Here is a 27,438-nt window from a genome sequence, read left to right on the forward strand (position 1 = left end):
CGCTGATGACCTCTGAGGCCCCTTCAGGCTCAGGTGCTGAACAGCCATGAACTCTGAAAGCCGAGAGAGACCCAAACTAATCTGATAGGCAGTTCGAGAACTCAGAAAGCCAGGGGCATCTCTGGAGCGGGGGCTGCAAGCAGAGAACCTAGCTGAGGGCCAGATGGGGATTCAGGGTCTTGGCATCGCTCCCGAAGTTGCTGGCCGGAAAGTCTTAAGGCTGGCCTCACCTTCCACATCTGAGAAATGGGATTCCACGGGGGGTTCCATGGGAGCTCACTCCAGCTGCAGAAATGATATGTCAAATGGCTGTCATTCGTGAGCTCCCTACACTGTGCCTTACAGGCACCCTCACAGGAGGTGGTGTCAGCCCAACCTTCCGATGAGAAAACAGCCACCCGTGGGGGCTAGGTAGTTTGCTTGTGGTCACACCGCCAGCGAATGGGGAGCCCAGCAGGGGAACTGAGCTCTGTATGACATCAGAGCCTTAACTACAGAGCAGCCGTGTTTCCAGCCAACCAACTAACTGGGACACTTTGTAACTGGTGAGCTGGGGTAGCCCCCAGGTCACCCACCCTGCAGACAGGCTGGGGCTTAGGGGTCTGCTCTTCCTTTCTGAAGAGCTGGCAGTGGGCACCCCAGCCCCCCCAGCCCCCGGCTCGCTCACTGGTTCAGCCACTGTTGGGCACCTTCTGTGTGCCGGCATTCTGGGGCCATATTGCCCGGAGACAGCAGGGTTGGGGTCCCGCCCCAAGGAGGGGGAGGAAGTAAAAGCACATTGGGACCCTTCCCCGGGAATGTCTCATCTTTCCCGACTACCCTTTCCAGGGAGAGCCAGGCCTCGAGGGTGACAGTGGCCCTGCAGGGCCTGATGGGCTGAAGGTGAGTGTCTTGTGGTGGGATTGGGGGGCAGGGGGTGGGAGGGGGACAGGGGTGTGTTCTGGAACCGTCTTCTACCTCTGCCCGCATTCCCCTCCCATCCAAGACCTGAGCTTTCTCCCAGAAGCATTGTGTTCCCATACAGCTCCGAGACCAGAGACCAGAGCTCCAGCCCCTGTCGCAAGCACACACCCACCCCACTCCTCCATACACTCCCTGCCCGCCACTGCCTCCTGCCCTGCTCAGATGGGGCTAGGAGCCATCCCCCCTTCCGCTCCTCAGTGCTACCCTTCTCAAAACTACGGCTTCTTTCGGTTAAGGGCAGTGTCTGGACAGCCTGCTCTGGGCTAGACCCAGAGCCAGCAGCTTAGCTCTCTGTTATCTTGCAAACATCCTAAAAGATCAGGAAAATCATCATCACCGCCCATGACCTGTGAGCCACTCTTCATGGTGGCCTCGTCACCAATGTATCAGGTACTGTGCTGAGCCCTTTGTTTATGTAACACCTCAGTTAATGCTGCGGGGTAAATTCTGTCTTTTTTTTTTTTTTTAAGATTTATTTATTTATTTATTTGACACAGAGAGAGAGATCACAAGCAGGCAGAGAGGCAGGCAGAAAGAAAGGAAGGGAAGCAGGCTCCCCACTGAGCAGAGAGCCCAATGCGGGGTTCCATCCCAGGACCCTGAGATCATGACCTGAGCTGAAAGCAGAGGCTTTAATCCACTGAGCCACCCAGGTGCCCCAAGTTCTGTCTTTAAATAAGGGAACTGAAACACAGAGAGGCTAATTAACTTGCCCAAAGACACACAGCCAGTAATTGGCATAGACAGGACCCAAGCTTCGGCTCCCTCTCTGCACCATGCACCTGTTCTAAAGGTGTGGAGGCTGAGGCTCTGAAGGACGCAGAGGTGCACTCATCCAGAGTCTATGGCTGTGAGTGGAGAATCCAAAATTCAAACCCAGGGCTCACTGGTGCCTGACTCAGCCCAGCCACATCCCGTAGATTCCTCTGAAGGTGCAGGCACCTTCAGGAGGGCTCCCCTGCACTATGGGGCTGGCGGGGGTCCCTCTCTGACTTACCAGCTCCACATCTAGCACAAGCCTGTCCCTGGCTGCCAGCCCTGGCCCAGCCCTAACCCTGGCCCAGTACTAGGTGGGCTCTCCCCAGGGTGGCCTGTCACTGAGTCAGCTCCTCAGGCAAGGGCCCAAGGGCCACCTCCCAGGATTCCCTCTGTCACCCGTTTACTCTCCACATGACCTCACATAAGCAGCCCTCAGTTACCCCGTCCCCAGACCCCCACCCCCACTGCCCCATGCCCATAGCTGCCCTGGGTCCCTGGCTTCCCCGTCTACCAGGGTGCCTCAGGGACTGGCCCCTGGCTGGCTTCCCCGCCGCCCTGGGTTTTTCTTGCAAGGTCGCGAGCGCCCCCTGTCTGCCATCCGTCTGCTTCCTCTCCTCTCCAGCTAGGCTGCATCCTAGGGTGCAACCTGGCCCCTGCTGAGGAGGATAGGACAGCCCCTCCACACCCTCTGCCCAATGCCTGCTTGAATGGCAGTGACGCTGAAGAACATTCTAGCTAAAATTCTCAGCACACTCACCGTGCGCTCGCATCACCTGCCTTAAGAGCTCTATGTGACTGAACCCGTGTCATCCTCCCAGCTGCCCTGGAAGCTGGATTCATTCCCATCCCCACATGACAGATGGGGAAACTGAGTCACAGCGCAGGGGTCTCTTCCATTTCTGGCCAGCCACCTTTCTTCTCCCTGGAGTTGTGCTGAGGTGGGATGGGAGGTGGGGCTTCAAGGCATGAGTGTCTCATCTGGTCCTTCCTGCTCTCTCTGCACGGCTCCTGGCACTGGCGTCCTCCTCCTCCTCCTCCACTCCCTTCAAAGCAGTTCTGTGTCAGACCTTGGGTCAGAGTAGTTGCTGCAGACGTCCAGCATCTTCTCTGGTCCTCCTGAAACCCAGGAGACAGCGTGCTGTCTTCACGGTGTTTGTCCAAGGATCACCTTCATGGGGAAACCACCTCCCGGACACACACAGTTCGTGAGAGTCTGCAGCGTGCTTTTCTGCTGCCAATCTCTGTTGAGTTTGCTGACTCGCAGCATATGGTGGCAGGGACAGTGGTGGTGACTCCTGGGAAGGCTAACCTTCATCCGGAATTCACGTGCCTGACGCGCTGCTAAGCTACTTACACGGATTAGCTCTTTCAATCCCCATAGTAACTCTTTGCTGCTTACTTTACAAATGAGGAAATTTGCCCAGGGCCACACAGCCATTGAGAGGTGGCAGCAAGGTTCAAATTTAAGTGACATAACCCCAGGAGTGAGGGAGCTACTGTCTCCTGCACAGAGAACCTCGGAATCCGAACCCCAGGGTCTCACACATGCTCGGCCACTGACTTCCATGTGTGGTTGGGAAGGCTCCTCCTTCCTCTGGGCCTCAGTTTCCCCATCTGTAAATCGAGAAGTTTGAGCTAGACAATTTGTAAGGCTCTTCTGAGCATGGGCGGATGTCCGGGGGACTCTAGGATTTGCCAGGACCCCCCTACCCAGAGCCTATTCTGTAAGGGAGCTACAAGTTTGCTATGCCAGGCTGGAGGGGGCGGGGTGTCTGGGCAGCCCCTGGAGCTGGAGCACCTGCCAGTGCCAGGCTGGGGTCCCTCTCTGAAAACCAGCCCAACCCCATGGAACAGGCTGCATGCCTCAGAGAGCTGGGAGAGCAGGTGGCCAGGGATGACAAGCCAGAAGGGGGGTCCTGGAGCTGGGGTCTGCAGAAAAGCCATCATGACAGCACCCTGTCTCTCTGCCAGGCTGTGCTGGGAGACCCAACAGTCTCAGTGGGGATGGATCTCACACACCAATTTGTCCGACCCTCTCCGGGTGCCCAGATCTGCTGTGCGCTGGCCCACGCCTGCTTGGAGTGGCCCCTCCCCCTTATCCATGCCGTCTCTTGACCCCTCTTCATTAGGGAGTCTCCCTCCACCCCCTATAGCTGAGCTAGAAACCGCCCCAAGAGGCCCCTGCGCCAGCCTCCTGTGCCTAGAGCCCAGGATCCGGCTTCATGCCCTCCGCACCCTGATCTTTCTCCTGGACCCACACCAGGTTATCAGCGCTCCCTGTAAAGTGTGGCGCCGGGAAACAGAACTGGCAAAGACACTCTCCCCTTCTCCCAGCCTGCTCCCCCGCCCACCCCTTCCTCCTGGCCATGACTTCATCCCCTTTCCCACGGGTCTCCAGCCAGTCCCAGCTCAGCCACTTGCAGACTGGCCACATGCCCCACCGGGCCCGCCAGCCCCGATGGAGGTGACCTTCAGACAGGCACACCACCTTGTTCCTCTGGGGCTGCTGCCCATGCCGCGCCCCTCATCCCTGCTCTGCCCACAGCCTGCCTCAGCCCCGCCTGCGAGGACGACATGGCCTGGATGTGGCAGGTGCTGTGTCCATTGTGAACTGCCATCCTCTGGCCGAGGAAGTTCTATGCCCCCGGCAAGGACGAGAGCCGTGCAGAGCAGACGGCAACGGGAGATGCTGTTCGCAATAGAGTCAGACAGCAAAAAACAAAACAAAACAACATGGACCAAGCTGCGCTTGGATTGTGTCTTTAAACCTTCATGTACTGCTAACTAGCTTCCTTGCTTTCAATCGGCTGTCCCATTGCTTGGAGCCTGGTACACAGCAATGGAAACTATGACCTTTGCCTTATTAGTATTATAAACTGTTTGCATGTAAGCAAGGGTTGAAAAGGCAACTCAGAAAAATGGAGTTGGTTCTGAGAGGCAGGATTGGGTGAATTGTTTTCCTTTTTAAAAATTCCCTTCAGTGTCTTAAGACTCTTGTCTTCCCCGTGTGTCAGTGTTGGGGAGAAAGAGCCTGAATGTCCCAAAGCTGTCCCCTCCTTGTGAACTCGGGGGGCAAGAGTGGTCAAGGTCCCGTGTTCCCTCTGAGTGACTTTCTCCCTGGCCCGAGTACCGTGTCAGGGGTATTTCCTGCACCTGCCAGGACATGCCACCCTGACCCTTTTGGTGGCTCAGGGAACCATCAGGGGAAATCCAGGGGCTGCTTGGCTGTGGACATCCAAATGGAGCCCTGAGGTTTAGTGCCTCTGATTGGCTGTGGGACTGATTTATTCTCTCTCTCCTCCTCATTCCCTTCCAACCTAGGGGGACAGGGGTGACCCTGGGCCTGATGGTGAACGTGGCAACAAAGGCCAAGAGGGACTGATGGGCGAGGATGGGCCCCCTGGCCCCCCTGGCATCACTGGCATCCGGGTGAGTGTGTACGACTTCGTGCCAGCACTGGGGCTGTCTGGGCACAAGTACCACCCATGTCTGTTCCAGCAGTTGGACAGGAGGTCTTTTGATGGCAGCTGCCTAAAGGCTTTCTGCTTCCTCCACCTGGGGGTTTCCCAGAGAACAATCTACCCACGTCCCTCCCTTGCCCCAAGCCTCCCATGGCTCCCAAGTGCCCTCAGACTAGGATCACCCTCCTCAGTCTGGCTGCCACTGCCTCCGTGAGCCTGGCCCTGCTGACCTTGTCCCACATTCAGCCACACTGAATTTACCAGGGGGTCGGGGGGACTTAGCCAGAGAGGCGCGGGCCACCATTCCCCACTAGGAACTCACCGCTGCCCTCTCTGGGTCACGCTTTTGGTACAATGAAGGATTTGGAAGGAACATGCTCCAACATTCCAGGGGCTATTTCTTAGTAAACGCTTGAGTATCATGGCGGACGAATGGGCCAGAACGTACAGCAGAAATACCCCTGAGGCCAGAGGGTGAGTTCTGGCTCGAGAACCCATGGTCTGTGTGACCTTAGGCAGATCATGCTGCCTCTCTGTGAGACTTGGTTTTCTGATCTTTAAAGAGTCAATGAAACTTTGGAAAGGAAAGTGCTTTCTACAATATGCCAGAAAATAAGTATTGTCTTTATGAAGCTGGAGGAGGAAATGACTGGAAGCTGGTGGTAGTGGTGATGGTGGTAGTGGTAATGTTGATGGCTGGGTGGAGGTGGAGATGCTGCTGATATAGATGATGGTGGTGATGGTGATGATGGTGGAGATGATGATGATGATGGTGGAGATGTTGATGGTGGTGATGATAGTGGAGATGGTGATGATGATGGTGATAGTGATGATGGTGGAGATGGTGATGGTGGAGATGGTGATGATGGTGGAGATGGTGATGGTGGTGATGATGGTGATGGTGGAGATCGTGATGATGGTGATGATGGTGATGATGGTGGAGATGATGGTGATGATGAATGTGATAGTGATGATGGTGATGATGGAGGTGATGGTATTAAGGTGGTGATGGTGATAGTGGTGATGGTGATAATGGTGGTGATGGTGATGGTGGTGGAGATGGTGACGATGGTGGAGATGGTGATGGTGGTGATGATGGTGGAGATGGTGATGATGAATGTGATAGTGATGATGGTGATGATGGAGGTGATGGTATTAAGGTGGTGATAGTAATAGTGGTGATGGTGATGGTGGTGATGATGGTGATGGTGGAGGTGATGGTATTAGTGATGGTGGAGATGGTGGTGATGATGGTAGAGATGGTGTGATGATAGTGATAATAGTAGAGATGCTGAGGGTGGTGGCAATGACGGTGATGATGATGACAGTGGCAGTGGTGGTGACAGTGCCCATGCTGAGGGGGGCCATGTTGGTGGTGGTGGTGGCAACAGGGTTAATGTCTGTATTTTGCCATCTCCGCCAATTTCATCTACTGGAACGGGAAAGAGATTCACTGCAGCCAGACTGAGTGTGTGTTGGTGACAGAGGTGGTGAGAGGCTTGTATTTGAGTCTCTTTGGCATCAGGGCTGCAGGACAAGTATCTCCCACTCTGGCCAGGAAACAGTGGAGTATTTAAAAATAGAATTTTATGAGCCGTCAGAGCCTTTCCAGAAATATATCTTCGTGGATGGGGGTCCAGCAAAAGTCTTCATTCTGGCCCCATGGCCTCACCCCACTGGACTCTCCAGCCCTTACTCAGGATGTCCCACACCATGAGGGCCGCTCCCAGCTGGAGAGGGCCTGTCAGAACAAGTGGCCGGCCGCTCTGTCCTGGGGGAGACTCTCGGCGTCCTGGCCCTGTGCTGAATTCTTCTGTGCTGACTCACTTCTTCTCCTGACAAGGGATCAGCCATAGCAATCACCTCAGCCCACTGACCCCTTCCACCAGCCCCTATATCATGATTAGACAACTGCCAAGATATGACCAGCATGGGACAAGGGGTGCCCCAGACACTGAGGACCCGCATCTCATCTGAACCCAGCGAGGTGACCTGTGGGTCCTGTCTTCATCTCACTGAGCCTGTGTCTTTGGCTCTCAAATGGGATAAATAAACCCTTCTTCCCAGCCCCATGGCCAGAACTGGGGGAGGCATGACATAGAACACAGACACGGTGCTGGCCCATGCCTGGCCCACGGTCATATTGGTTGTGACTATTTTATTCCTGGAGGAGCCAAAGACCGGGACGTGGTGTAGTTCAGTGCTGTGGGTAGAGACAGGAGATGAGCTACCTGTATAATTTAAAAATTTTTAATACTTACATTTCAAAACCTAAAAAGAGGTGGATGAAATAAATTTTAATAGTATATTTTATTTAGCTCAATATAGCCCAGATACGAACATTTCCAACATGTAATCAACATAAAAATCATTAATCAGGTATTTTATCTTCTTCTTCTTTTTCCTTTTTTTTTTTTTTTTTTTTACTAAATCTATGAAATCTGATGTGTAAATTACTCATATCGCACATCTCAATTCGGATGCTAAGTTTTCATTGGAAATACTTGTTCTGTGTTTAGATTTCGTAAAATACACAGCTGAAAATGTAGGTTTATATCCTCAAGTTGTTCCAAACATATGTAAAAGTTTTGTGGTAACTGAATTATCTGTATTTAAACTTAATTTTAAGTTAATTAAAATTAGATTGAATTAAGAATTTGGTTCCTCCATCCAGTCACCACCTTTTCAAGTGCTCAGGAGCGTTATGTGGCAAGGGGTCACAGACAGACAAAGCTAGTTCAAGACTTACCTATGAGAGGGAGGGCAGCTGAGGCACACAGAAGGGAAGGGGCTTGTCCAGGGTCACATGAGGACTTAAGTACCAGAATGCAAGGCAGTCTGTGCTCGGTCCTTCCAAGACTACCATTTCCTCCTTCCTGAGGGCCCTAGGGTAGTCTCACTGGCACTGCCCTTGGGGACAGAGATTTGTCTTCTCCAGTCCACTTTTGCCGTGTTTTGTCCTTATGCAGAATAAAGGTGGCCTCCCTGTAATTTCCATCCACTGATCACCCCAAAGAACACAGCTGCCCCTCTGTTCTGCAGATGGGTGTCAAGTGCCTCTCCTGCTCCTCTAAAATCCCATCTTCCTACCTTTCCTCCATCACAGTTAGTCATTGCCCCCTCCTATTCCAAGGTGGGGCCATCACCTCCCTTATCCTACAGCATATACCTCTGTAAATGCAGCCAAAGGGCTTGAATTGAACTAGTTCTTTAGTGCTTACCAAGAACGTAGATGTTCTTCCCAGCTCCCTTTGAGGTTTGGGTCTTGAAGGGACTATGCTCCGGGAACCATTGGGATGTCCTTTGAGACCAGAAACACTGTCTATCTTATGCCCTACATCCCAACCCAGTGTGGCTCAGAGTTGGGATTCTCTTCTCTCCCTTTCTTTTCCTCTCTTATCTGTCTTATGCTCACACGTGCACACTTACACGCATTCACTCACCCTGTGAGTGGCCTGACAAGAGCAGGGCAAAGGAGAGCAAAGGGAGGCCCTATGAGGGAGGGGGCGGAGCAGCCTGTGGGAGGGAGTGGCCTGGGAACCCCAGTGGGATAGTAGGGGAGGATGGCTGACCTTCCAGGCACAATGCCTCACTGGGAGAATCCCCTCCCACCCTTATCCGCAAAAGAGGGTGCCCCTGTCCATGGGACACAGCCTTGGGCTTGTCAGAAGTGTCCCATGGCATCTCAGAGATGTAGGAAGAGCTCCCCGCCCGCCGCATGTCATCAGAGGCCCCAGGAGCCCCGGACATGGAGTCAGAGAGATCCGCAGTTGACTCAGTGTGCTGGGCCATGTCATTTCACCTTTGGGCAGCCCAGAAGTCACCATCCATGGGAGCAGACCTCGATCGGGCCTCCGGCTCAGGGTTCCTCGGGGTCTGGAACAGTGTGTGGCTCGTGACAGGTGCAGAGACCTGCTCCCTCTGGGACAGCTGGGAGCCTCGCAGTCACCCCAAAACAGGGATGTGTCCAGCACTGACTATGGGCCAGGCACCCAGTGAGTACGAGGGGCCATCCCCGGGTTAGCTTCTCAGCCCTGTGTGGCAAACAGGACTCCTGTCCCCACTTCGCAGGCCAAGTTCCCACATCACAGGGTCCCCGGGGTACAGAGCACAGGGTGAGTTCCGAACCCAGGCAGTCCGCCCTCAGAGCTCCTGTGCCGATGCCCCTTAGGCTCCGTGGCTCCACCTCAGGTTGCTCTCATTTCTCACCCTCCTCCTTCCCTCCTTCTCCTCCCAGGGTCCTGAAGGAAAACCAGGGAAGCAAGGCGAGAAGGGCCGGACTGGAGCCAAGGCGGGTGCCCAACCCTTGTGGCCATGATCTCCTCTCCCCCTCCCCCACCTCTCTCCCCACCCTCTGCTGGAGCTCCATGATGGTCTGTCTCTCCTCCCGCTGCAGGGTGCTAAGGGCTACCAAGGACAGCTGGGTGAGATGGGCGTCCCTGGAGACCCCGGACCCCCTGGCACCCCAGGCCCTAAAGGGTCCCGGGGCAGCCTGGGACCAATGGTGAGAACTCTCAGGGTGGGGTGGTTTGGGGTGGACAGGCACAGAGCAGGGGTGCAGGGGGTGGGGGGGGCAAGGGAAGAAAGAGGTATCTCCTCTCCACTGCTCAGCCAAACCCTTGGCTGTCCCCTGTCCTAGCTGCTTCTTTTGCATCATGGGTCCCTTGGGGACCCTATAGAAGCTGCCACCTCTCTCCCTGAGAAAGCACCCCCAAGGCCAAGTATTTCTTTCTGTTTGAAGGGGCCTGTGGGTCTTCTGAAGCCATTTACAGACCCAGATGGATAAGCACCCATTCTGGGGCAGTGGGGGAGAGGGGACCTGCCTCTCAGGAGGGTTTTACAGAACAAGGAGTTTTCCCACTGGAAATGGGCTCATGAGATAGGGCTGCAGGTCGCTGGGTGACGCTGAGGCCATCCCCTCCTCTTACTGGCCCGCCGTGAAGGACAGTCCCAGGGCTCTGCCGGCTGCAGGGGGAGGAGGCGGGGGGAGGCAGGCAGGTAAGGCATCTGAGCTGCCAGTGTGCAGCACTGACTGGCGCCCACAGTGTGAGTGCTTCTAGCAAGGTGTGAACACTCCCACCATGGCTGATCCTGTGCCCCCCCGCGGGGTGTCCTCGAATACGCCCTCGGGAGGAGATGAACGGGAGTGTCCGTCACTGGCTAGTTCTACCACGCGCACTCAGTAGACAGAAATAAGCCAGAGCCTAGGTAGTGGTAAAATGGAGCAAAATTATTAGAAAGGGAGGAGTTTTGAATAGATGTCATCTTTGCTTTTAATTGATTGATCTGTACATTCATATAATTTAACTTTCTACAGCTGCTTCTGTTTAAAATTGGCTCACAAAAGTGAAGATGGTTTAGCCACTCGGTCTTGTGAACCCCCAGAGCTGGGAGTAGGGAGGGCCAGAGGGAGGAGGGGAGCTCAGGGAGGAGCTCCGCAGCCTGGGTTCTGGGCCCTGGTCGCTGCGGTGAGAACCACACCTGTACCGACATGCATCTGCTCCTGTCCTAGGGTGCTCCAGGACGGATGGGGGCCCAAGGAGAGCCGGGACTGGCTGGTTACAGTGTAAGAAATCTCACCTCCCCCCTCTCGGAATTCTCTCCTGCAGGCGGGGACCCAGGCTGGCCTCGGACCTGCCCCACCACCTCCCTGCTGAGGCCTGCCCTTGGGCCACGGAAGATCCCTGGTGGGCCCCCAGAGTAGGGGTGGGCAGACAGAAACACCCTCCCCCTCTGCATGCCCTTGCTGAGTCCTTCCTGCCCGCGGTGGGGGCCACACGTGTGTCCTGTCCAGGTGTCACGCTGGCTGAATGTGGAAGGGAAAAGCCTCACCCCGCTTTTGCATCCAAGCTGGCACCCCTCTTAGAGGAGGCTGAGCCAAACCCATGTAATACAGTTGGGGGACTAGTCCTCAGAGAGGCTCCGGGCCCACTCAGAAAGGGAAACTGAGGCTTGGGGAGGCTAATGATGACTTGTTAAGTTTGAAGGTGGGATCCAGTGTCTGAAGGAGACACAGCAGGGAGATGAGGAGGGTGAGAGGGGGACAGAAGAAGGACAGGGCAGAGGACATGGAAACCAGAGAGGGGTAACTGGAAGCCCAAGGGAGGAATGTGCGTGTATGCTTCCCACCATGGCCTAGGGAAGTCGGCTGGGGCCAGCATTTTGCCCCTGCCCCAGGGGACACACCTGGCTCTCCAAGATCTGGCCCTAGGTCTGCTCCAGGCTGGCGTGAGCTGTGCCCCCTGACCGTCCAAGCGCCCTACCCCTGAGAGGTCCGTCAGGGACTGACCTGGCATGTCTGGGAGTCCAGGCCTCAGAGAGGCCCAGGGCCGGCTCAGAGTCACACAGCGAGCTGGGGCAGAGCCAGAGCCCCAGACTCACAGCCCAGGGTCTCCACCTTGGGATTTCTGGCCTTCATCACCGTGCGTCTCAGGCCCTCATTCCCCTATGCTTTTACCTCTTACCATCCTGTTTCCGGCAGGGACACAAAGGCATCATGGGCCCCCTTGGACCTCCTGGACCAAAGGGTGAAAAGGTGGGTGCTCCCTCCCATCTGGGCCGGCAGGAGCCAGCGCCTGGGGCATTGTGGCTGGGGTAGTGCGGAAGTTCATGGTCGGCTCACCCCTGCTCACACAGTGGCTGGCCAGGAGCCATTAGACACACATTCAACACAGATGGCCTGCGTGTCAGGTGTGTGCCCAGCACCAGAACAAAACCACAGGTCCTGCCTGGCCAGGGCTTCCAGTCCAGCAGGAGGGAGGGATGCGTCACGTACAGACTATAACCACAATTCCATCATCTGTGTGAACGTGGGCATTGAAGCCTTGCTCGGGAACGAGATCTCCCAGTGAGAGCCGGCGCAGGGTTTAGGACAGAGAGTGAGGCCAACCTTTCCCAGCCAGGAAGGGGGCCACTGAGGCAGAGGGAAGATGCATCCATACCCCACCGCTTGGCTCCAGCTTTGGTGGAGGAGAGAAACTGCTAGAAGAAAGCTTGCTGATGGTTGTGCCCTGCCACACGGTACAGGTGGGAACTTGGGGCAAGGGGGCCGAGGCAGTGGCCCTGGGTCACCTTCTGAGGCAGCACCAAACTGGCCTTTGAGTCCTACTTTAGCAGCTCAAGACTCCCTGTTCTTGCCTCCCCCTTCGCCCGAAGGCTCCGTCTAGGGAATGCCTCCTAGCAGGTGGCCCCCTGCTATCTCCTCCCCGCTCCAGCTCCCCCTTTGTGAGCTAAGTCAGCAACCCCCTCACTCTACCCCTGGCTTACTGTCCAGCCGGTCCCTGCTCAGAGAAGAAGAGCTCTGCAATCAGTGGGCTTCGACATCCCATAGGAGGCTGTAGGGAGTACCACTCAGCACCCCGAGTCTCCCCCTCAGCCCTGAGTCTGCCACAGCTGGCACAGGAGACCCTGAAACAGAGGGAGCCTCCCTTCCCCCAGCCACCTGCAGCACCAGGACCAGTTCCTGTGGCTGCTGAGAATGGGATCTGAAACTTAAAGCCGCCCTACTTCTGCTGGAGCCTCGGGTGGGATCCCAGGGTCCCCTGAACCTTGACTGCCCTGTCTGTTAAGTGGGTGGCTGCCTCAGGAATGTGAGTCTGAGCCGGATGTCCCCCATATGTCAGCTGTAGGCACTGTCCTCGTGATAAGGTAGTCAATTAGTTCACGCATGCGTTCAGCTACCTGACCAGTAGGGTGCATGCGTGGTTAGTGATCATATAATATCTTCTCGGCTCTGAGCTGGGGGCTGCAGAGATGCCCCCAAAAGGGTAAAACCGGATGCAAGAGCGAATCGCCAGGCACAAGCTGGGGGGTGCTGGAAGGAGGGGGGGCAGAGTCCCAAGGGAGACCCCAAAGCACACAGCCGTGTGCAGAGCTCTTCCCTGGGATTCCTCCATGGCCCTCACCATGAGGTGTCAGTGTCCCACATGACACATGGGGAAACTGAGTCTCCAGGCTTCTTAAGGACTCGGCTGGGACCAGCGGAAAGGTGGCAGGACCAGGAGGCAGGCTCTGATGTCAGGCTGTGTCTCCTGAGCCAGAAATAGGCCCTTAGATGAGCTAATGTGCTGCTCACCCTGGCGAATTCCCCGTGGGGCACATGTCTACAGAGGTGGTATCTGGAGGGACTGGCGATGAGACTCTGGGAACGAGGAGAAGCCCAGGGCTCCACCAGCTTCCTGCTGCTAAATCTGCGTCCCCAAACTACAGCCACAATGTGGGGAGAGTGGGGGAGATCTGTGTAGCTGGCTTTTGGCTCAGACCACCCCTTGCTTCCTGTGTGGCCTTGGCTAAGACCCTTCTTTTCCTGGGCCTCAGTGTCCTCATCTGTAAAACGGGCCAGTAGTCATAGCCGCAGAGGAGTGCTGTATGGATTCTATGGAACACCTCCCAAAGGGTCTGCCACACGGAATGTTTTCGGTAAACACGGCCCTCTTCTCCAAAGTGCCCCCGTCCGGCTGCCTCCCTCCGCAGTGGGACCAAGACTTGGGACAAAGAGCCATAGACAGAGGTCAGGGAGGAGAGGGAATCCCCACTCCCTGGGCCACCCCCTTGGGTACAACTGGTCCGAAGCCTCGGGCCAAGTCCCTCCCGCTTTCAGTCTCTGCCCACAGGAGCCACAGAGGCTCTGGGCCAAGGCACTCCGGCTGCCAGCCCTCAGGACTGATTTGGGCCTGGGACGGGCTCCAGCCCCAGGGATGGCTCTCTCTCCTGCCTCTCAGGCTTCCCCTTCCACCCTTGCCAACAGCCAGGGGGCCCCGGGCTGCCCCAGCTTGACCCTCCTGCCTAGAATGTACCCCCATGGGAGGCGACACCAGTTGTCTGGGGCTGGAACATTCTGAGTCCTGGGTTTCAGCCTCTTGCTGCTCTGATCACACCTTCCCTATAGCTGGCGCACGGCCTCTGGCCTCCTGTCTTGCTTGGTGGCCCAGGGCCCAGGGTGGCCTGCCAGGGCTCAAGGACCTCCACCCTAAACCCTATGCCTCCTGCAATCCCTTTGACAACCTCCACACCACACATCGTCCCTACTGTCATTGTCAACAACAGCCAAATGCATGGCCCCCTACCCCATGGGCAGTAGCGAGCTCTCCTCCCTGGGTCCTCAGAACAGTGCTGCCAGGCATCGCACCCCTGTTTCACAGATAGGAACCTGTCTTATGGACAAGGATCCCTAACAGGCCCACTGCTGAGTGCAACCTAGGGCACCAGTCAGACAGATATGTCAAAATTAAGCGCAACTGGCGGAAGCCGAGAGGCATTGACAATAGGGTGCGCAGAAGATTCAAGGGCCAGATCTTGATGCCCAACATTGGTTACGGGAGCAACAAGAAGACAAAGCACATGTTGCCCAGCGGCTTCAGGAAGTTCCTAGTGCACTAGGAAGTTCCTAGTGCACAACATCAAGGAGCTTGAAGTGCTGCTGATGTGCAACAAATCTCCCGGGGCTCCCAACCAGCATAGAAGGTTCCTGTTAAACCTGGCTCTCTGCCCACTTTATTCCAGCAAAGATGGGAGAAAGGGACTCTTTTTCGGGTCTGACCAATGCAGCAGCCCTCACGGTCTCTCTGTGCCTCAGTGTCCTCATCTGTAAAATGGGGAGAATACTGTCACCTGCTTCATAGGGTTGTTGGAAGTATTCAGTGAGTGCCTCTGCCCACCAGTGGTTGGAATTATTGTCGCTCTGTGCTGAGCACCACGCAGGGACTCTTTGCATCATTTCCCAGACTCCCCCCCCCTCCCTCCTGGGTACTGCCATTGTCCCTTCACCCCACCTCTTCCCTGGCTCCCCAGCTGAGAAAAAGAGCTCCAAGAGGGGAAGGGACCAGATGGGGGTCTGAGCAGCTGGTCCTGTGCAAGCTGGCTGTGACCAAGGTCTCTGCTCTGAGCTGTCTGGGTCTGGCCGCTGGAGGGCTCCTGCCTGCTGGGGCGGGGGATGCCCAGCACGGGGCAGTAAAGGGCACTCTCTGGGTTCCGCCGCCCTGGTCTGCCCCTTCCCTCTCTGGCCTCCGTCTCTCCTCTCCGTCTGGAGCCCTAAGTAGGCTGGTCTTCATCACTGATGAAGGCCCTTTCCACTCTGTGTGGTGTGTCTGGAATTCCCCAGATTCACCAGGAGCCAGAAATAAGTCCTGGTTGTGTCCACAGGGGGAGCAGGGCGAGGACGGCAAGGCTGAGGGGCCCCCTGGGCCACCTGGAGATCGGGTAAGCCCCCTTTTCTGTCCCCAGACAGCCACCAAAGTGGAACCCTAGCTTCCTGCTGTGGCAGGGGGTTGGGAGGGGGAGGCTGAGCAGGGGTGAGGCTGCCACAAACATCTAAGAGGAGACCTGATGGCCCATATTTCATTGCCATCCTTGTCATTCAGGGTCCCGTAGGTGATCGAGGGGACCGCGGGGAGCCAGGAGACCCTGGATACCCCGTAAGTATCAGAGCTCCTACCCAGTGGCAGCGTCAGGCACGGCATGCCCGGGCTGTCCTCCGACCTTACCAGCCCCAGGCAGGAAAACAGCCTTGGCCAGGAGACAAGCCCTCCCTCCCACCGTTAGTGCCCGGCCTGAAACGGAGACCCCCTGAGAGAGGGCTCTGGCCAGAATCCAGGCTGGCAGGGGGTGGGCTGGAGGGGGAGGATGAGGTTGGGGAGAGAGACCCCTTCCTCACAGGGCCTCAGTCTCCCCATCCTCTGTGGCCGGGAACAACTCTCCCGACAGAAGCAAGAGATAGACCGCTGAGTGAGCCCTGGGCCCCCACCAGGCTTCTCCCCTCCCCTCCCCTCCCCTGCTCCATCCTCCCTGGCAGGGTCATTTGGCAGCTTTGCAAATGAGCAAGCTGAGACAGGGACAATGACACAGAGCTGGGAAGAACAAGGGCTTCCGGGGCTCCTCCGGATGGGAAGTTGCCCCAGCCCCCAGCCCCTCCAGGGTGGGCCCCCTCACCCGTCTCTCCTTGGCTTCCAGGGACAGGAGGGTGTGCCAGGCCTCCGTGGAGATCCAGGCCAGCAGGGCCTACCCGTGAGTGGTGCTCCCTGTCCCATCCCCCTCCAGCTCCATGTGGGTGGTCAGCAGTGTGGGGAGGAAGGGACCCTCCCTGCACAGGGCCTGGGGCAGTGCACTCTGGTTTCTCTTGCCCTGATGCTGGGGGTAACCCCAGAGCCTGCACCCCCAAGCCCCTCCCACCCCTCCCCTTCTAGGCGGACACTGGCCACCCTCCCCGGGAGAGAATCCTGGGGCGGCTTTGCATCCTCTCACCTTGGTTTGCAGGGGCATCCGGGACCCCGGGGACAGCCAGGACCCAAAGGATCGAAAGGGGAAGAGGTAAGAGGACTAAGGTCCACAGGGGACCCTGGGAAGAGCAGACCCCCACCCAAGCCCGAGGCAAGTAGGAGGCTGGGCTGGTGGGTGCCCTACAGGGAGCTTCCTGGCCAAGATCTCTTCACTTCGAAGGGCCTGATGGAGCGGGGATCACCTGCCCCACTGTCAGGGCCTCCAGGAGGGGGACCATCTGTGGGGCCAGCAGTGGGATTCGAACCCAGGGCAGTCACGCCAGAGCCAGCCGTACCACACTGAAGAAAATCTGGAGAAGCAGGGGTCCAGAGGAAGGAGGGGTTAGACAGGGATGTGGGTGGCGGGAACTGAGGGGTGGTCAAGGACTTTCCCACCTTGCACCCAGAGCCCCTGTGTCTTCCTCCACTGAAATCAGGCCAGTGCTGTCTTCCTTGCCCTCAACCTCAGTCCAGGGGTCTCCTTCACCCACACACCATCTCTCCGCCCCCGCCCTGCTCAGGGATATAGCCGCACTCTTGAGGATCGAAGGATCTTGAAGCCCAGCCAGCCCTGGCCCCAGGATCCCCTAGGAAACTGCGAGGGCCTAGAGCCTCTGCAGTAAGGCGAGCCAGTAGGGGCGCAGGGCCCAGAGCAGGGGTGAGGACAACACTATTGGGTTCCACGGCCAGCTCTGCTCCTGGGCTTCCAGGCCAGGGTGATAGGACCATTTGCAGATTCAGACGCTGAGACCCAAGAGGCGGAGGGGCAGGGCTGGGCCACACAGGAGCGCCCATGCTCCTTTCAGTCCCTTCCAGAACTCCTAAGGGTTCTGCCCCTCCTCCAGGCGGCTCCTGCCATGTGCCCCTTGATTTTTCAGGGACCAAAGGGAAAGCAAGGCAAGGCTGGAACACCTGGACGAAGGGGGATTCAGGTGAGTGACCAGCAGCTTGTCCCCTCCTCTCTGCCTGCCTCCCTCCCCGCACCCCCACCCCCCAGAGGCCCTCATGAACTTCCTTTATGTCCCCAGGGCCTGCAAGGGCTTCCAGGGCCTCGGGGCGTGGTGGGGAGACAGGGCTCCGAGGGTGTCGTGGGCCCAGATGGGTTTCCTGGCAGGGATGGTCAAGCAGGACAGCAGGTGAGCAGGACTTGGGGTTAACTCTTGGTGTCTCCCTTGGGGACAAGATGTGTGTGTTGGGGTCTGGGGGTGGGGTGGGGTTCTGCCAGAGGCCATGGGCCAGGAGGGGCAGGTGTGGAAACTTGGATGGGGCAGAACCAACATATCCAGAAGTTTCCTGCATGGGACCTGGGAAAGTGGCCTTTCTGACTACCCATGCCTGTACCCAGAAGGACCCCCCACACCCCCGCCCAGGGGATGGAACTTGTGGTTGAAAGTTCCCTCCTCCTCCGCATTTACAAACCCCAGCATCTCTCGTTTCTCTGGTCCTGCCCTCCTCACGCAGAGCTAGGATGACCTCCCTCCTGGGGTCTGACCTCCTTCCCCCCAGGTCCACACAGAGTTCACCCGCACCATGAGACATCTTGCCCCCTTGGCTGCCTTTGTTTCCTGAAACATGAGAGGTCCTCCTTTGCCCTCTTTCTTTACAGGGGGAGCAGGGAGACGATGGGGACCCTGGCCCCGTGGGCCCTGCTGGGAAGAGGGGAAATCCGGGTGTGGCTGGCTTGCCTGGAGCACAGGGGCCCCCAGGATTCAAGGTCAGACACCTGTTAATCCACGCAGCTGTCTTCCTGTCTTTCAACCTTGGTTCTAACTATAGTGACACTGATTATAATGCTCACCTGGGCACCTATGTCCCAGGGCCTGTGTGAAGATGGAGTCCCTGGCTCTGATGTTTCTCGAGGGGTCCCTGCCCCAAGCTTGAACCTGACTTGAGGGGAAGTTTATCCCTGTAGGGGAAATCTTAGGCCTGTTAAAACGGGCAACCTGTCATTGAGCTGTCCTTGGACGCCCTCTAGTGGGCCTTTGTGGAACATTGCTGTTGCTTGCAGCCCGGACCCTCTTCCAAAGGGCATCTTTTTAGTAAGTTTTCCCAACGGGGGGCGGTGTTGGGGGGAGCCATGAGTCAATCTGAACCCAGGCCTACACGCAGAAGGGAAGATTGAGATGGATGAATCAGACATGGCTCCTCTGGTCTTCCCCAAGCGCCAGCTTTAGCTGGGGAAAGACTGGAACCCTCCGTGGGAACAGCAGGCAGGGAGAGAGGTGGACTTGGCCCAGGGAGGATTGAAATGTGGAGAGAAGGGGAGGTGGCATCCCAGGCAGGAGGAAGGGCTGGAGCAGAGGTGGGGGCGAGGTGGGGGGGTGGTATTGGCTAACTTCACGGTCTGCTGGGAGGAAACAGTGAAGAGGAGAGGCAGGGTGGGAGCGTGGAGGGCAAGTTGGAGCTTGAAATCCAGAGTGAAGAAAGAGGCTGTCCTCTTAAGGAGGCTGAAATTCTGAACCCCAGCATCCTGAGAGGTCAGCCGACCCTGTGGCATCACTATTCTGTCTCTCCTGCCCCCCCACCCCTCCCCTAGTACCGTTTTCCCTTTTGGTCATTTTGGTGTTTGGTTTTTTTTTTTAAGGGTGAAAGTGGGTTACCGGGACAGCCAGGTCCTCCCGGCAAACGAGGGACAGCGGGTGGAACCGGGCTTCCTGGGAGCCAGGGGGAGCCTGGATCCAAAGGCCAGCCGGTGAGTAAGCCCCAGGGAATACGGATGTTCTCACACTCGCGTGCACATACTCATGTTCACACATGCACACACAGGCCCAGAAGCCTCCCGCCTGCTCTGTGACAAGGGCAGAGTGACACCCTCTCTGAGCCCCAGATACTCCTCTGCCTCCCCTGAATGGGGGGTGGGCGGGGAGGAGGCTGAGACATGAGATCTGAGTGGTCCCTTCAGAATGAGGGGGGTGGATCATGACCTGAAACCGAAATAGCCTCACATCCAATAAAGAAATTCAATCTGTGGTTTAACAAACATCTCGCAAGGAACACTCTGGCCTCAGATGACTTCACTGGAGAATTCTTGTCAAAGTTAAGGGAAGAGGTAATACCGATTCTGCATAAACTCTTCCAGAAAGTTAAAGAGGAGGGAATACTTGTCAGCATATTCTGTGAACCTAACCTTACCCTGATCTCAAGGCTGGACATGGCAAGAAACCTCCAGATTGATACCTCAGAAACACAGATACAGAAATTCTCAACACAATTTTAGAAAAACCAATCTAAGAATGTATTCAAAAGATAGTACATCTAGGGGCACCTGGGTGGCTCAGTGGGTCAGAGCCCCTGCCTTTGGTCAGGTCATGATCCCAGGGTCCTGGGATTGAGCCCGCATTGGGTTCTCTGCTCAGCAGGGAGCCTGCTTCCCCCTCTCTCTCTGCCTGCCTCTCTGTCTACTTGTGATCTCTGTCTGTCAAATAAATAAATAAAATCTTTTAAAAAAACAAAAGATAGTACATCAAGACCAAATGAGGTTTATCCCAGGAATGCAAGGATGGTATAATGTTTGAAGATAAGTCAGTGTAATGCACCATATTAACAAACTGAGAAAGAAAACAAACCCATTTGATCCTACAGTGGATGCAAGAAAATCACTTGGCAAAATGCAACTCCATTTCTGATAAAAGCACTCCGTACCCTTGGTAAGGAAAAAGGAGCTTCCTCAACTGGGAAGAGGGCATTCGTGAAAAATGGGTGGCCAGTATCATACTTAATAGTGAATGGCTGAATCAGTCAGAGAAGAAACGAGTCGAAGATACTTGTTCTCACTTCTGTTCAACATTGTGCTCACAGTTCCTGCCGATGCCATCAGGAATGAAAAATAAAGAAAAGGCACTCACATCAAAAAAGAAGAAATGCATCTTTCCATTTGTAGATGAAATTATTGTCTAGAGAGAAAATCCAATGGAATCCACAGTCAAGCTATGAGAGCAAGTGACTCCAGCAAGATGGCGGACAGCAGCACAAAGGAACTGTGTCTCTGTACACCAGCCACGATCAGAACCCCAAATCTAAAAGGCAATACTATTTATAGTAGCAGAAAAATAGGAAATACGTAGAGATACCTGTGACACTAGGTGTACAAGAAATGTGCATTGAAAAACTGAAAGCATTTCTAAAATATGCTGGGGAAGACCGAGGTCAATGGAGGTGCTGTGTTCACTGGTCAAAGACTAAGCATTGTTCAGATGGCCATTCTCCTCCAGTTGGTATATGGGTCCAACCCAATCCCAATCCCATCAGACCTTTCTCGTGGAAAATAAGAAGCTCTGTCTAATTTATTTGGAAATGCAAAAGGTGTAGAATAACCAAAGCAAGTTGAAAAGGGAAAAGTTGGGAGCCTCCCAGTGGTTGATTTCAAGACTTATTACATAGCTACAGTAATCAAGAAGGGAGGGTATTACCATAAATATACAAATAATTGATCAAAGGAACAGCATAGAGAGTTCAGAAATATGTTCACAGGTACATGGATAATTGATTTTTGACAAAGTTGCAAAAACAACTGGGTGGATACAGAAGAGTCTTTTCTAGCAAGGACAATTGGAGACCTTATACCATGTACAAAAGTGAACTCAATCCTAAAATGCTAAAAATTTTAGGAGGAAGCATAGAAGAAAGTCTTGGAGACCTCGGGTTATGCAAAGGTTTCTTAGGCATGACACCATAAGCGTGATCCATTTAAAAAATTGATAAATTGGTCGGGACGCCTGGGTGGCTCAGTTGGTTAAGCAGCTGCCTTCGGCTCAGGTCATGATCCCAGCGTCCTGGGATCGAGTCCCACATCGGGCTCCTTGCTCATCAGGGAGCCTGCTTCTCCCTCTGCCTCTGCCTGCCATTCTGTCTGCCTGTGCTTGCTCTCTCTCCCTCTCTCTCTCTGACAAATAAATAAATAAAATCTTTAAAAAAAAATTGATAAATTGGACTTTATCAAACTTGGAATCTTTTGCTCCTCAAAGGGCAGATGCTGTTAAGAGAAATGACAAGACAAGCCACATACTAGGAGAAAGTGAAAATTATGTATCTAGTAAAGGATTTGTGTCTGGTATACGTAAGGCACACTCAAAACTCAATAATGAGAAAAGAAGCAGCCCAATAAAGAAATGAGGCAAAAGACTTGAGCAGACATCTCGGAGCAGGTTGTACAAATGGCAAATCAGCACATAAAGGAAACTCAGTATCCGTAGTCATGAGGCAAGCGCTCATTAAAGCCACAATGAGGTACTACTGCACACCTGTTAAAATGGTAAACATTTAATTGTTTCTGAAGATTTTGTTTATCTGAAAGAGAGAGGGCAAAAGTAGGGGGAGGGGCAGAGGGAGACAAGCTGATGCCCTGCTGAGCAAGGAGCCCGACACGGGGCTTGATCCCGGGACCCCGAGATCATGACCTAAGCCAAAGGCAGACGCCTCACCAACGGAGCCACCCAGGCGCCCCAGAATGGTAAAAATTTTTAAAGACTGAACAGATCAAGTGTTTTCAAGGATATGGAGCCATTGGAGCTCTCCTCCTCTGCTCACGGGAATGTAAAACGGTATAACCACTTTGGAAACCTGCTGGGCAGTTCCGTTAAACGTTAAGCATATAATCCAGGCCTCCAGAATCGTTCATCCCCGATCACTCCCCGCAGTGACCTCTGTGTGAATATGAGCAAGTTCCTGCCCTCTGCGAGCCTCAGTGTTCTCATCTGTGGACAGGGCGTGTTGTGCCTCCCTGGGCAGAAGTCAGAACACACATGCGTGGTGATCCCTGCAGAGCCCCTGGCACGTAGAGGCCCACAACAGATAGACTTTGCCATGGGTGGGGAAGAGCCTGCGGGTCCTCTCATTCTCTTCCTTGAAGACCTGGAACAGGAGGTCCTAAGTGTTCTAGAGCCTTCCTCACGGAATCCCTGAGCTGGCCTCCACTGTCTTGTGCGACAGAGGGCATAGGCCCTTGCCCCCTCTGAGCCCCCTCTGAGCCCAGGCTGACCGGTGTCTGACGTGTGAGCTGTCTACACTCATCTGATTGGCTGGGGATGGAGTCGGTGATGTCCTTGGGAGGAGGCAAGCCCAGGGGGCCCCGGGTGATTGGCTGGGCATCGTAGTTCTGGCCCCACTCACCCCACGTCATTCCGCTCTCCCTGCAGGGTGACTCTGGTGAGATGGGCTTCCCAGGAATGGCTGGCCTCTTCGGACCCAAGGTACAGATTCCCACTCTGGCCTGCTCCTGTTGGGGTCCCATCCACCCACCTCCTGGTTCGTTTCTCCATGCGCTCGCTTGACAAAGATTTCTTGAGCGCTAACGGTGTGGGCTGGAAAGCCTCCAGAATCAAGCAGGGACATCCTCGGTCCCCAGAACTCACCTTCTAGCAGACCTAGGTTTTAAGCCTGGCTCAGTTTACCTGCTCTGTGCATTAGGCAAGTTACTTTGTATCTCCAAGCCTCAGTTTTGTCAGCTGTAAAATGGGTATGATAACCGTAGAGGGTTATAACCCTGAAGTCAGAGCGGAGGCTTACACCATGCAGCACAGACCCTGTACGCTGGTTCCTGCTTGGTAATTGTGGACATTTGTTACTCTCCCTGGAACCTCTCTTGAAAGGGAGGGCAAAGTGTGGCCAGCCCCCAGGGGTCATGGAGCTGCTGGAGCCCCGACCCAATGACCTCCCAGACACAGACAGCCCTTCCTCTGCCTCCCACAGGGACCCCCTGGAGACATTGGCTTGAAAGGCATCCAGGGCCCACGGGGGCCCCCTGGCTTGATGGTGAGTCTTCTCATGGTCTGTCCTAGCGGGGACAGTCGCCCAGGCCCAAGGCTGGCCAGCCGTCCGCTGGGTGGATGCCTGCTCTGCTCCTCTTGCTCCTTCCGGCTTGAGCCCCCTCTGCCCACAGCCTCCATCCCCATCGCCATCCCCTTGCTTCTGCCGGTCCTGCCAACGGGACTGCCATCCAGCCCCTTTCACCTGCTCCCCTCCCCCCCATTGCCCCCCCCCGACAAGGCACACAGGAGGGGCCCAGAATGTGCATGGCTGTGCCCCTGCTTGAGGAAGTCCCCCTTCTATCACCATGCGACACTCAGGCGGCCGTCTCCTCTCCTGTCCCTGGGACTCTGTTCCCCAGACCCTGGAATGAAGACACACAAACCTTTGTCTCTCCTTTAGGGAAAGGAAGGCATCATTGGGCCCCTCGGAATCCTGGGACCTTCGGGACGGCCGGTACGTGTCGGGAGCTGGCCGGGAAGACCACAGGGACGAGCTTGTCTCTGTGACCCAGGGCCAGCTCAAGACTCAGTTTCCGCATCTTGGAAATAGAACTTCCTCTCTGAGTCCTCTCTTATGGGGCCTGTGATTTATTGCAGGGTCCAAAGGGTGACAAAGGCAGCCGAGGGGACTTGGTGAGTTGAGGGGCTGGGGGAGGGCAGTGCTTCGGCGGGTGGGGGAGAGGAGGATTGGGGGAGGGATGGAGGGCAGAGCTCAGCCCGCTTCCCTAACTGTTTCTCTCTGCTTCTGTCCTCCTCCAGGGACTGCAAGGTCCGAGGGTGAGTGGGCTGGGGTACGGGGGCTGGTGGGCCAGGGGAGTGGGGCAGGGTGGGCGCTCTGGGCTCCCCTACCCATGCCCACTGAAGTCCTTAGGCATGTTCTTTCCCTCTGGACCTCAGTCATCCATCGGTATCCTCTGTACTGGGGGCATCACTGTCCCTGGGTTTGGGTCTGCTCCAGGAGGTCTGCGGTAGGGAAGGTGGAGGGTCTTTGCTCAGGGCCTCACTGTTCTTCTCTTCCTCCAGGGTCCTCCTGGTCCCAGAGGGCGGCCTGGCCCACCGGTAGGTACTTGTGCTTAGTGCCCCTGGAACTCTAGGGCAGGAGGAGGAGCTTGGAGTGAGACCTAGAGCTTTGCAGGCAGATGCTTGTCTTGGCCCTGACCTCACAAGCTTCCTCAGACTTCTAGGAGAGCGTAGAGAGGCCCTGACCGGACTAAGCCTCCAGAAGAGTAGAGAACAATTTTGCACGTCCTCTAGTGCCTGGATGGCCCCTCCAGGCTCCTGACAGCCCCTGGGACCCCCACACCCAGTCCCTCTCAAATAGTCACTGAGCCTCTTCTTTTGCAGGGTCGGCCAGGGAGCCCTATTCACTTTGTAAGTTGGAGAATGTGCTTTTTTTGCCTACTGGGGGTAAGACCTGGGAGGGCAGGAGGTGGTTGGCAGCTGACCTCTTTTCTGGGTCACAATAGCTAGACCCCTAAGCTAGGCCCAGGATTGCCTGTGAACTTTTGTCCTTCCATCCCGGACCCTGGACTTTGCAGCAGCAGAAAGAGCCCAGAGGCAGAGAGTGGAGAATCCCAGTTTTAGGCAGGATGTGCCCCTGACCTTGAACCTGGGAAGCTGTTCCAGTGGCTGGGCTCCTGGTCCTGTCAGCGTCCTTGGTACAGATCAGCTGATTGCTGAGGGTCTAAACAGGTTCTGGTGTCAATTCAAGCTTGGGGGGTGGGTAGGTGCTCCCCATGCCAAAGAGCACTTGGGGGACAGCAGCTGGGCACCCTATAGTTCAACTCAGTTCTGACACTGTGCACCAGGACGAAGGGTTAGACCCCATGGGTTCCCAATCCTGCAGGACTCCTTCCCCATCCTGCCCTGCCCAGATGCCAGCTTGTCACCGGCGCCTCTGACCGACTGAGGGTCCCACGCCCCTCACTGGTATGAGGCTACTAGAGCTGCTCTTAGATCAGAGAAAACATTTCACTTACTAGCTTACTGGTTTCTTATAAAAAACACCACCACCTCAGGAACAGTCAGATGGAAGACAGGCACAGGGCAAGGTGTGAGGCAGGGGCTCTCAGAGCTCCCGAGCCCTCTCCAGGGAGCTGCTCTCCCCAAACCTCATGCGGTCACCGGCTGGGAAGCCCTCCAAATACCAGCCTTTTGGGTTCTCATGGCGGCTTCATTACGTAAGCGTGATGGATGGAATCATTAGCCGTGGGTAAGGGACGCCACCGCCATCCCTTCTCCCGCCCCAGGGGTGAGGGGTCCAGACGGAAGGTTCCGGGTCAAAGACCAAATCTCTTTTTCTTACAAATCACGATATCACAGGGTCTCATCCCCTCAGATTCTGAGTCTGAAGAGGGTCAGGCAAGGGAGCAGACTGGAGGAGGGAGGCTGCGTTCCTCCCTGGTGGGTACCAGCCTGAACGTATGGCCCCTCCTGAGCCTCCTTGCTCAGAGGCCCGTCCCCTGTTACCACTGCCCCTGTTGAGGATTATGGTCAGGCCCTGACAGCGCGTCCCGCCCCTTTTGCCCCCCAGTGGCTGAGGGAAACCCAGCAGGAGTCCTTGGGCCGTGAGCCCCTCGGATTCTCTGCTCTTCTCGTCTCTCAACTTCTCCCTGTCTGACCCCCCAGCATCATCCATGAAAATGAACGGACAGCCCTGGCCTCGTCTCCACACCCTCCCTAGCCCTTCTCATCACTAAGGAAGCCAAACGGCTCAGGGAAAGTGAAGAGATCCAGACAAAACCTTTTCCCTCTAAAAAAAATTAAATAAATAAATAAAAGGAAAATTCGAGGATTTTAAATTTTGTGCATAGTAGCGGACATACTGAATATTTGTGGCAGGCAGGCACCGTTAGGCATGCTCCCTCTGGATTAGCTCACTGATTCCTCTCAAGGTTCTGAGAGTTACTGTCATGCCCATTCTCAAGATACTGATGCAGAGAGCCCATAAGCACCCTGCCCAGGTCCTGCAGTCACCAAGTAGCAAGGCTGATATTTGAACTTGAGAAATCCCTCTAGCGTCTGGGCTCTGGGCCACTTGGGCTTTACCCAACATCAGAGTCTCCCTGTCACTGTGTTCACAGTAAGACCGCTTCTGGCAAGCCCCGTGCTAGGGCTGGAGGTGCAGGTGTGGGACAGTTCCTCAGAAAAAGGGGCCGCCCCCAGCCTGGGGGGCGAGAGCACCAGGACAGAGTTCCTGCGGAAGCTGGCATCTGTAAGATAAGTATAGGGCAGGGCTTTTCAACAGCAGCACTTGTGGACATTTGGGGACCAGATGATTCTTTGGTCCCCTGTGAGTGATCGTAGGATGTTTGGCAGCATCCCGGGCCTCTACCCGCTAGATGTCAGGAGCACCCCCTCCTCCAGCTGTGACAGCCAAGAAGTCTCTAGATGTAACCAAATATCCTTTACAGGGCAAGATTGCCCCTGATTGAGAACCTCCAGAATAGTAGATAGACAGATGGAACAATGGAGGGAAAGAAGAATGCTCCAGGTGATGCAAGCAACACGTGCAAAGGCCCTGTGGTCAGATAGAGCATGGTGCTTAGCAACTTAGCAGTATAATGGTGTGTCTGGTGCATAGAACATATGGGCGCAAAGGAAGAGAGGCTGGGCCAGAGGCCACAGCCTTCAGGCCAGGTCTTGTTAACCACGTGGAGGATTTTGGACTTAATCCTGTGGATGATGAAATTCCTGGAAAAAGGGAGAGAAAAGGTCAGCTCTGACTCTCTTTGTAAGTGGAGGAAGGACAAAGAGTTGCACAGAAGGCAGGTGACTTGGCCACTGGGCTAAGACCCTTGGTCTCCTTCTTAGTGAGTCCCAGGGGATCCTGGGGTGGTGGGTTGGGGGTAGAATATACACCCTGTCATCTCTTTGCACAGCAGCAAGATGACCTGGGAGCAGCTTTCCAGACGTGGATGGACACACATGGAGCACTGAAAGCAGAGGTACCCTGAGACCGCTGCCTACATGGGATCCCTCCCTGGGGGAGACAGAAGGGATGGCTCTCGAGTGGTCAGTGCCCGCCATGTGGCCTGCCCTCAAGAGTTCCATAGCTCATCGGTTCCCTGAGCTGGACAAGGTTGACGCTGTGTCGGCTCTCTTAGGACTCGCAGTCTAGGGAGAGGGCAGCCCAGAAGAACCTGCTGACTTCCTCCCATCCTCCCATTGGCGGAAAGACCACCTCCACTGGCCCCTTCTTGAGGGATTTGAGGCCACTGCCTCGTGTCCTGTCCCCTCCCATGACAGCCCTCACCT

At 55.6% G+C, this 27,438-nt stretch overlaps 1 protein-coding gene across 6 annotated transcripts in view; it reads left to right on the forward strand.

The window, feature by feature from the left end:
* Window positions 1-27,438, forward strand: part of COL27A1 (collagen type XXVII alpha 1 chain) — a 136,528-nt gene that overhangs the window by 103,257 nt on the left and 5,833 nt on the right. For 5 of the 6 annotated variants that reach the window (XM_047700385.1, XM_047700384.1, XM_047700388.1 and 2 more), the window contains 22 exons: window positions 829-882; window positions 5,044-5,151; window positions 9,421-9,474; window positions 9,580-9,687; window positions 10,696-10,749; window positions 11,665-11,718; window positions 15,324-15,380; window positions 15,542-15,595; window positions 16,131-16,184; window positions 16,434-16,487; window positions 17,314-17,367; window positions 17,464-17,571; window positions 18,042-18,149; window positions 19,020-19,127; window positions 22,570-22,623; window positions 23,123-23,185; window positions 23,582-23,635; window positions 23,779-23,814; window positions 23,941-23,958; window positions 24,205-24,240; window positions 24,526-24,552; window positions 27,063-27,128. In XM_047700385.1, the coding sequence (XP_047556341.1) occupies window positions 829-882; window positions 5,044-5,151; window positions 9,421-9,474; window positions 9,580-9,687; window positions 10,696-10,749; window positions 11,665-11,718; window positions 15,324-15,380; window positions 15,542-15,595; window positions 16,131-16,184; window positions 16,434-16,487; window positions 17,314-17,367; window positions 17,464-17,571; window positions 18,042-18,149; window positions 19,020-19,127; window positions 22,570-22,623; window positions 23,123-23,185; window positions 23,582-23,635; window positions 23,779-23,814; window positions 23,941-23,958; window positions 24,205-24,240; window positions 24,526-24,552; window positions 27,063-27,128 (1,383 nt within the window). The remainder of the gene's footprint in view (window positions 1-828; window positions 883-5,043; window positions 5,152-9,420; window positions 9,475-9,579; window positions 9,688-10,695; window positions 10,750-11,664; window positions 11,719-15,323; window positions 15,381-15,541; window positions 15,596-16,130; window positions 16,185-16,433; window positions 16,488-17,313; window positions 17,368-17,463; window positions 17,572-18,041; window positions 18,150-19,019; window positions 19,128-22,569; window positions 22,624-23,122; window positions 23,186-23,581; window positions 23,636-23,778; window positions 23,815-23,940; window positions 23,959-24,204; window positions 24,241-24,525; window positions 24,553-27,062; window positions 27,129-27,438) is intronic. The other variant, XM_047700386.1, reaches the window with a different exon arrangement.

This window comes from Lutra lutra, chromosome 13, assembly GCF_902655055.1.
Source record: "Lutra lutra chromosome 13, mLutLut1.2, whole genome shotgun sequence".
NCBI classification, from domain to species: Eukaryota; Metazoa; Chordata; class Mammalia; order Carnivora; family Mustelidae; genus Lutra; species Lutra lutra.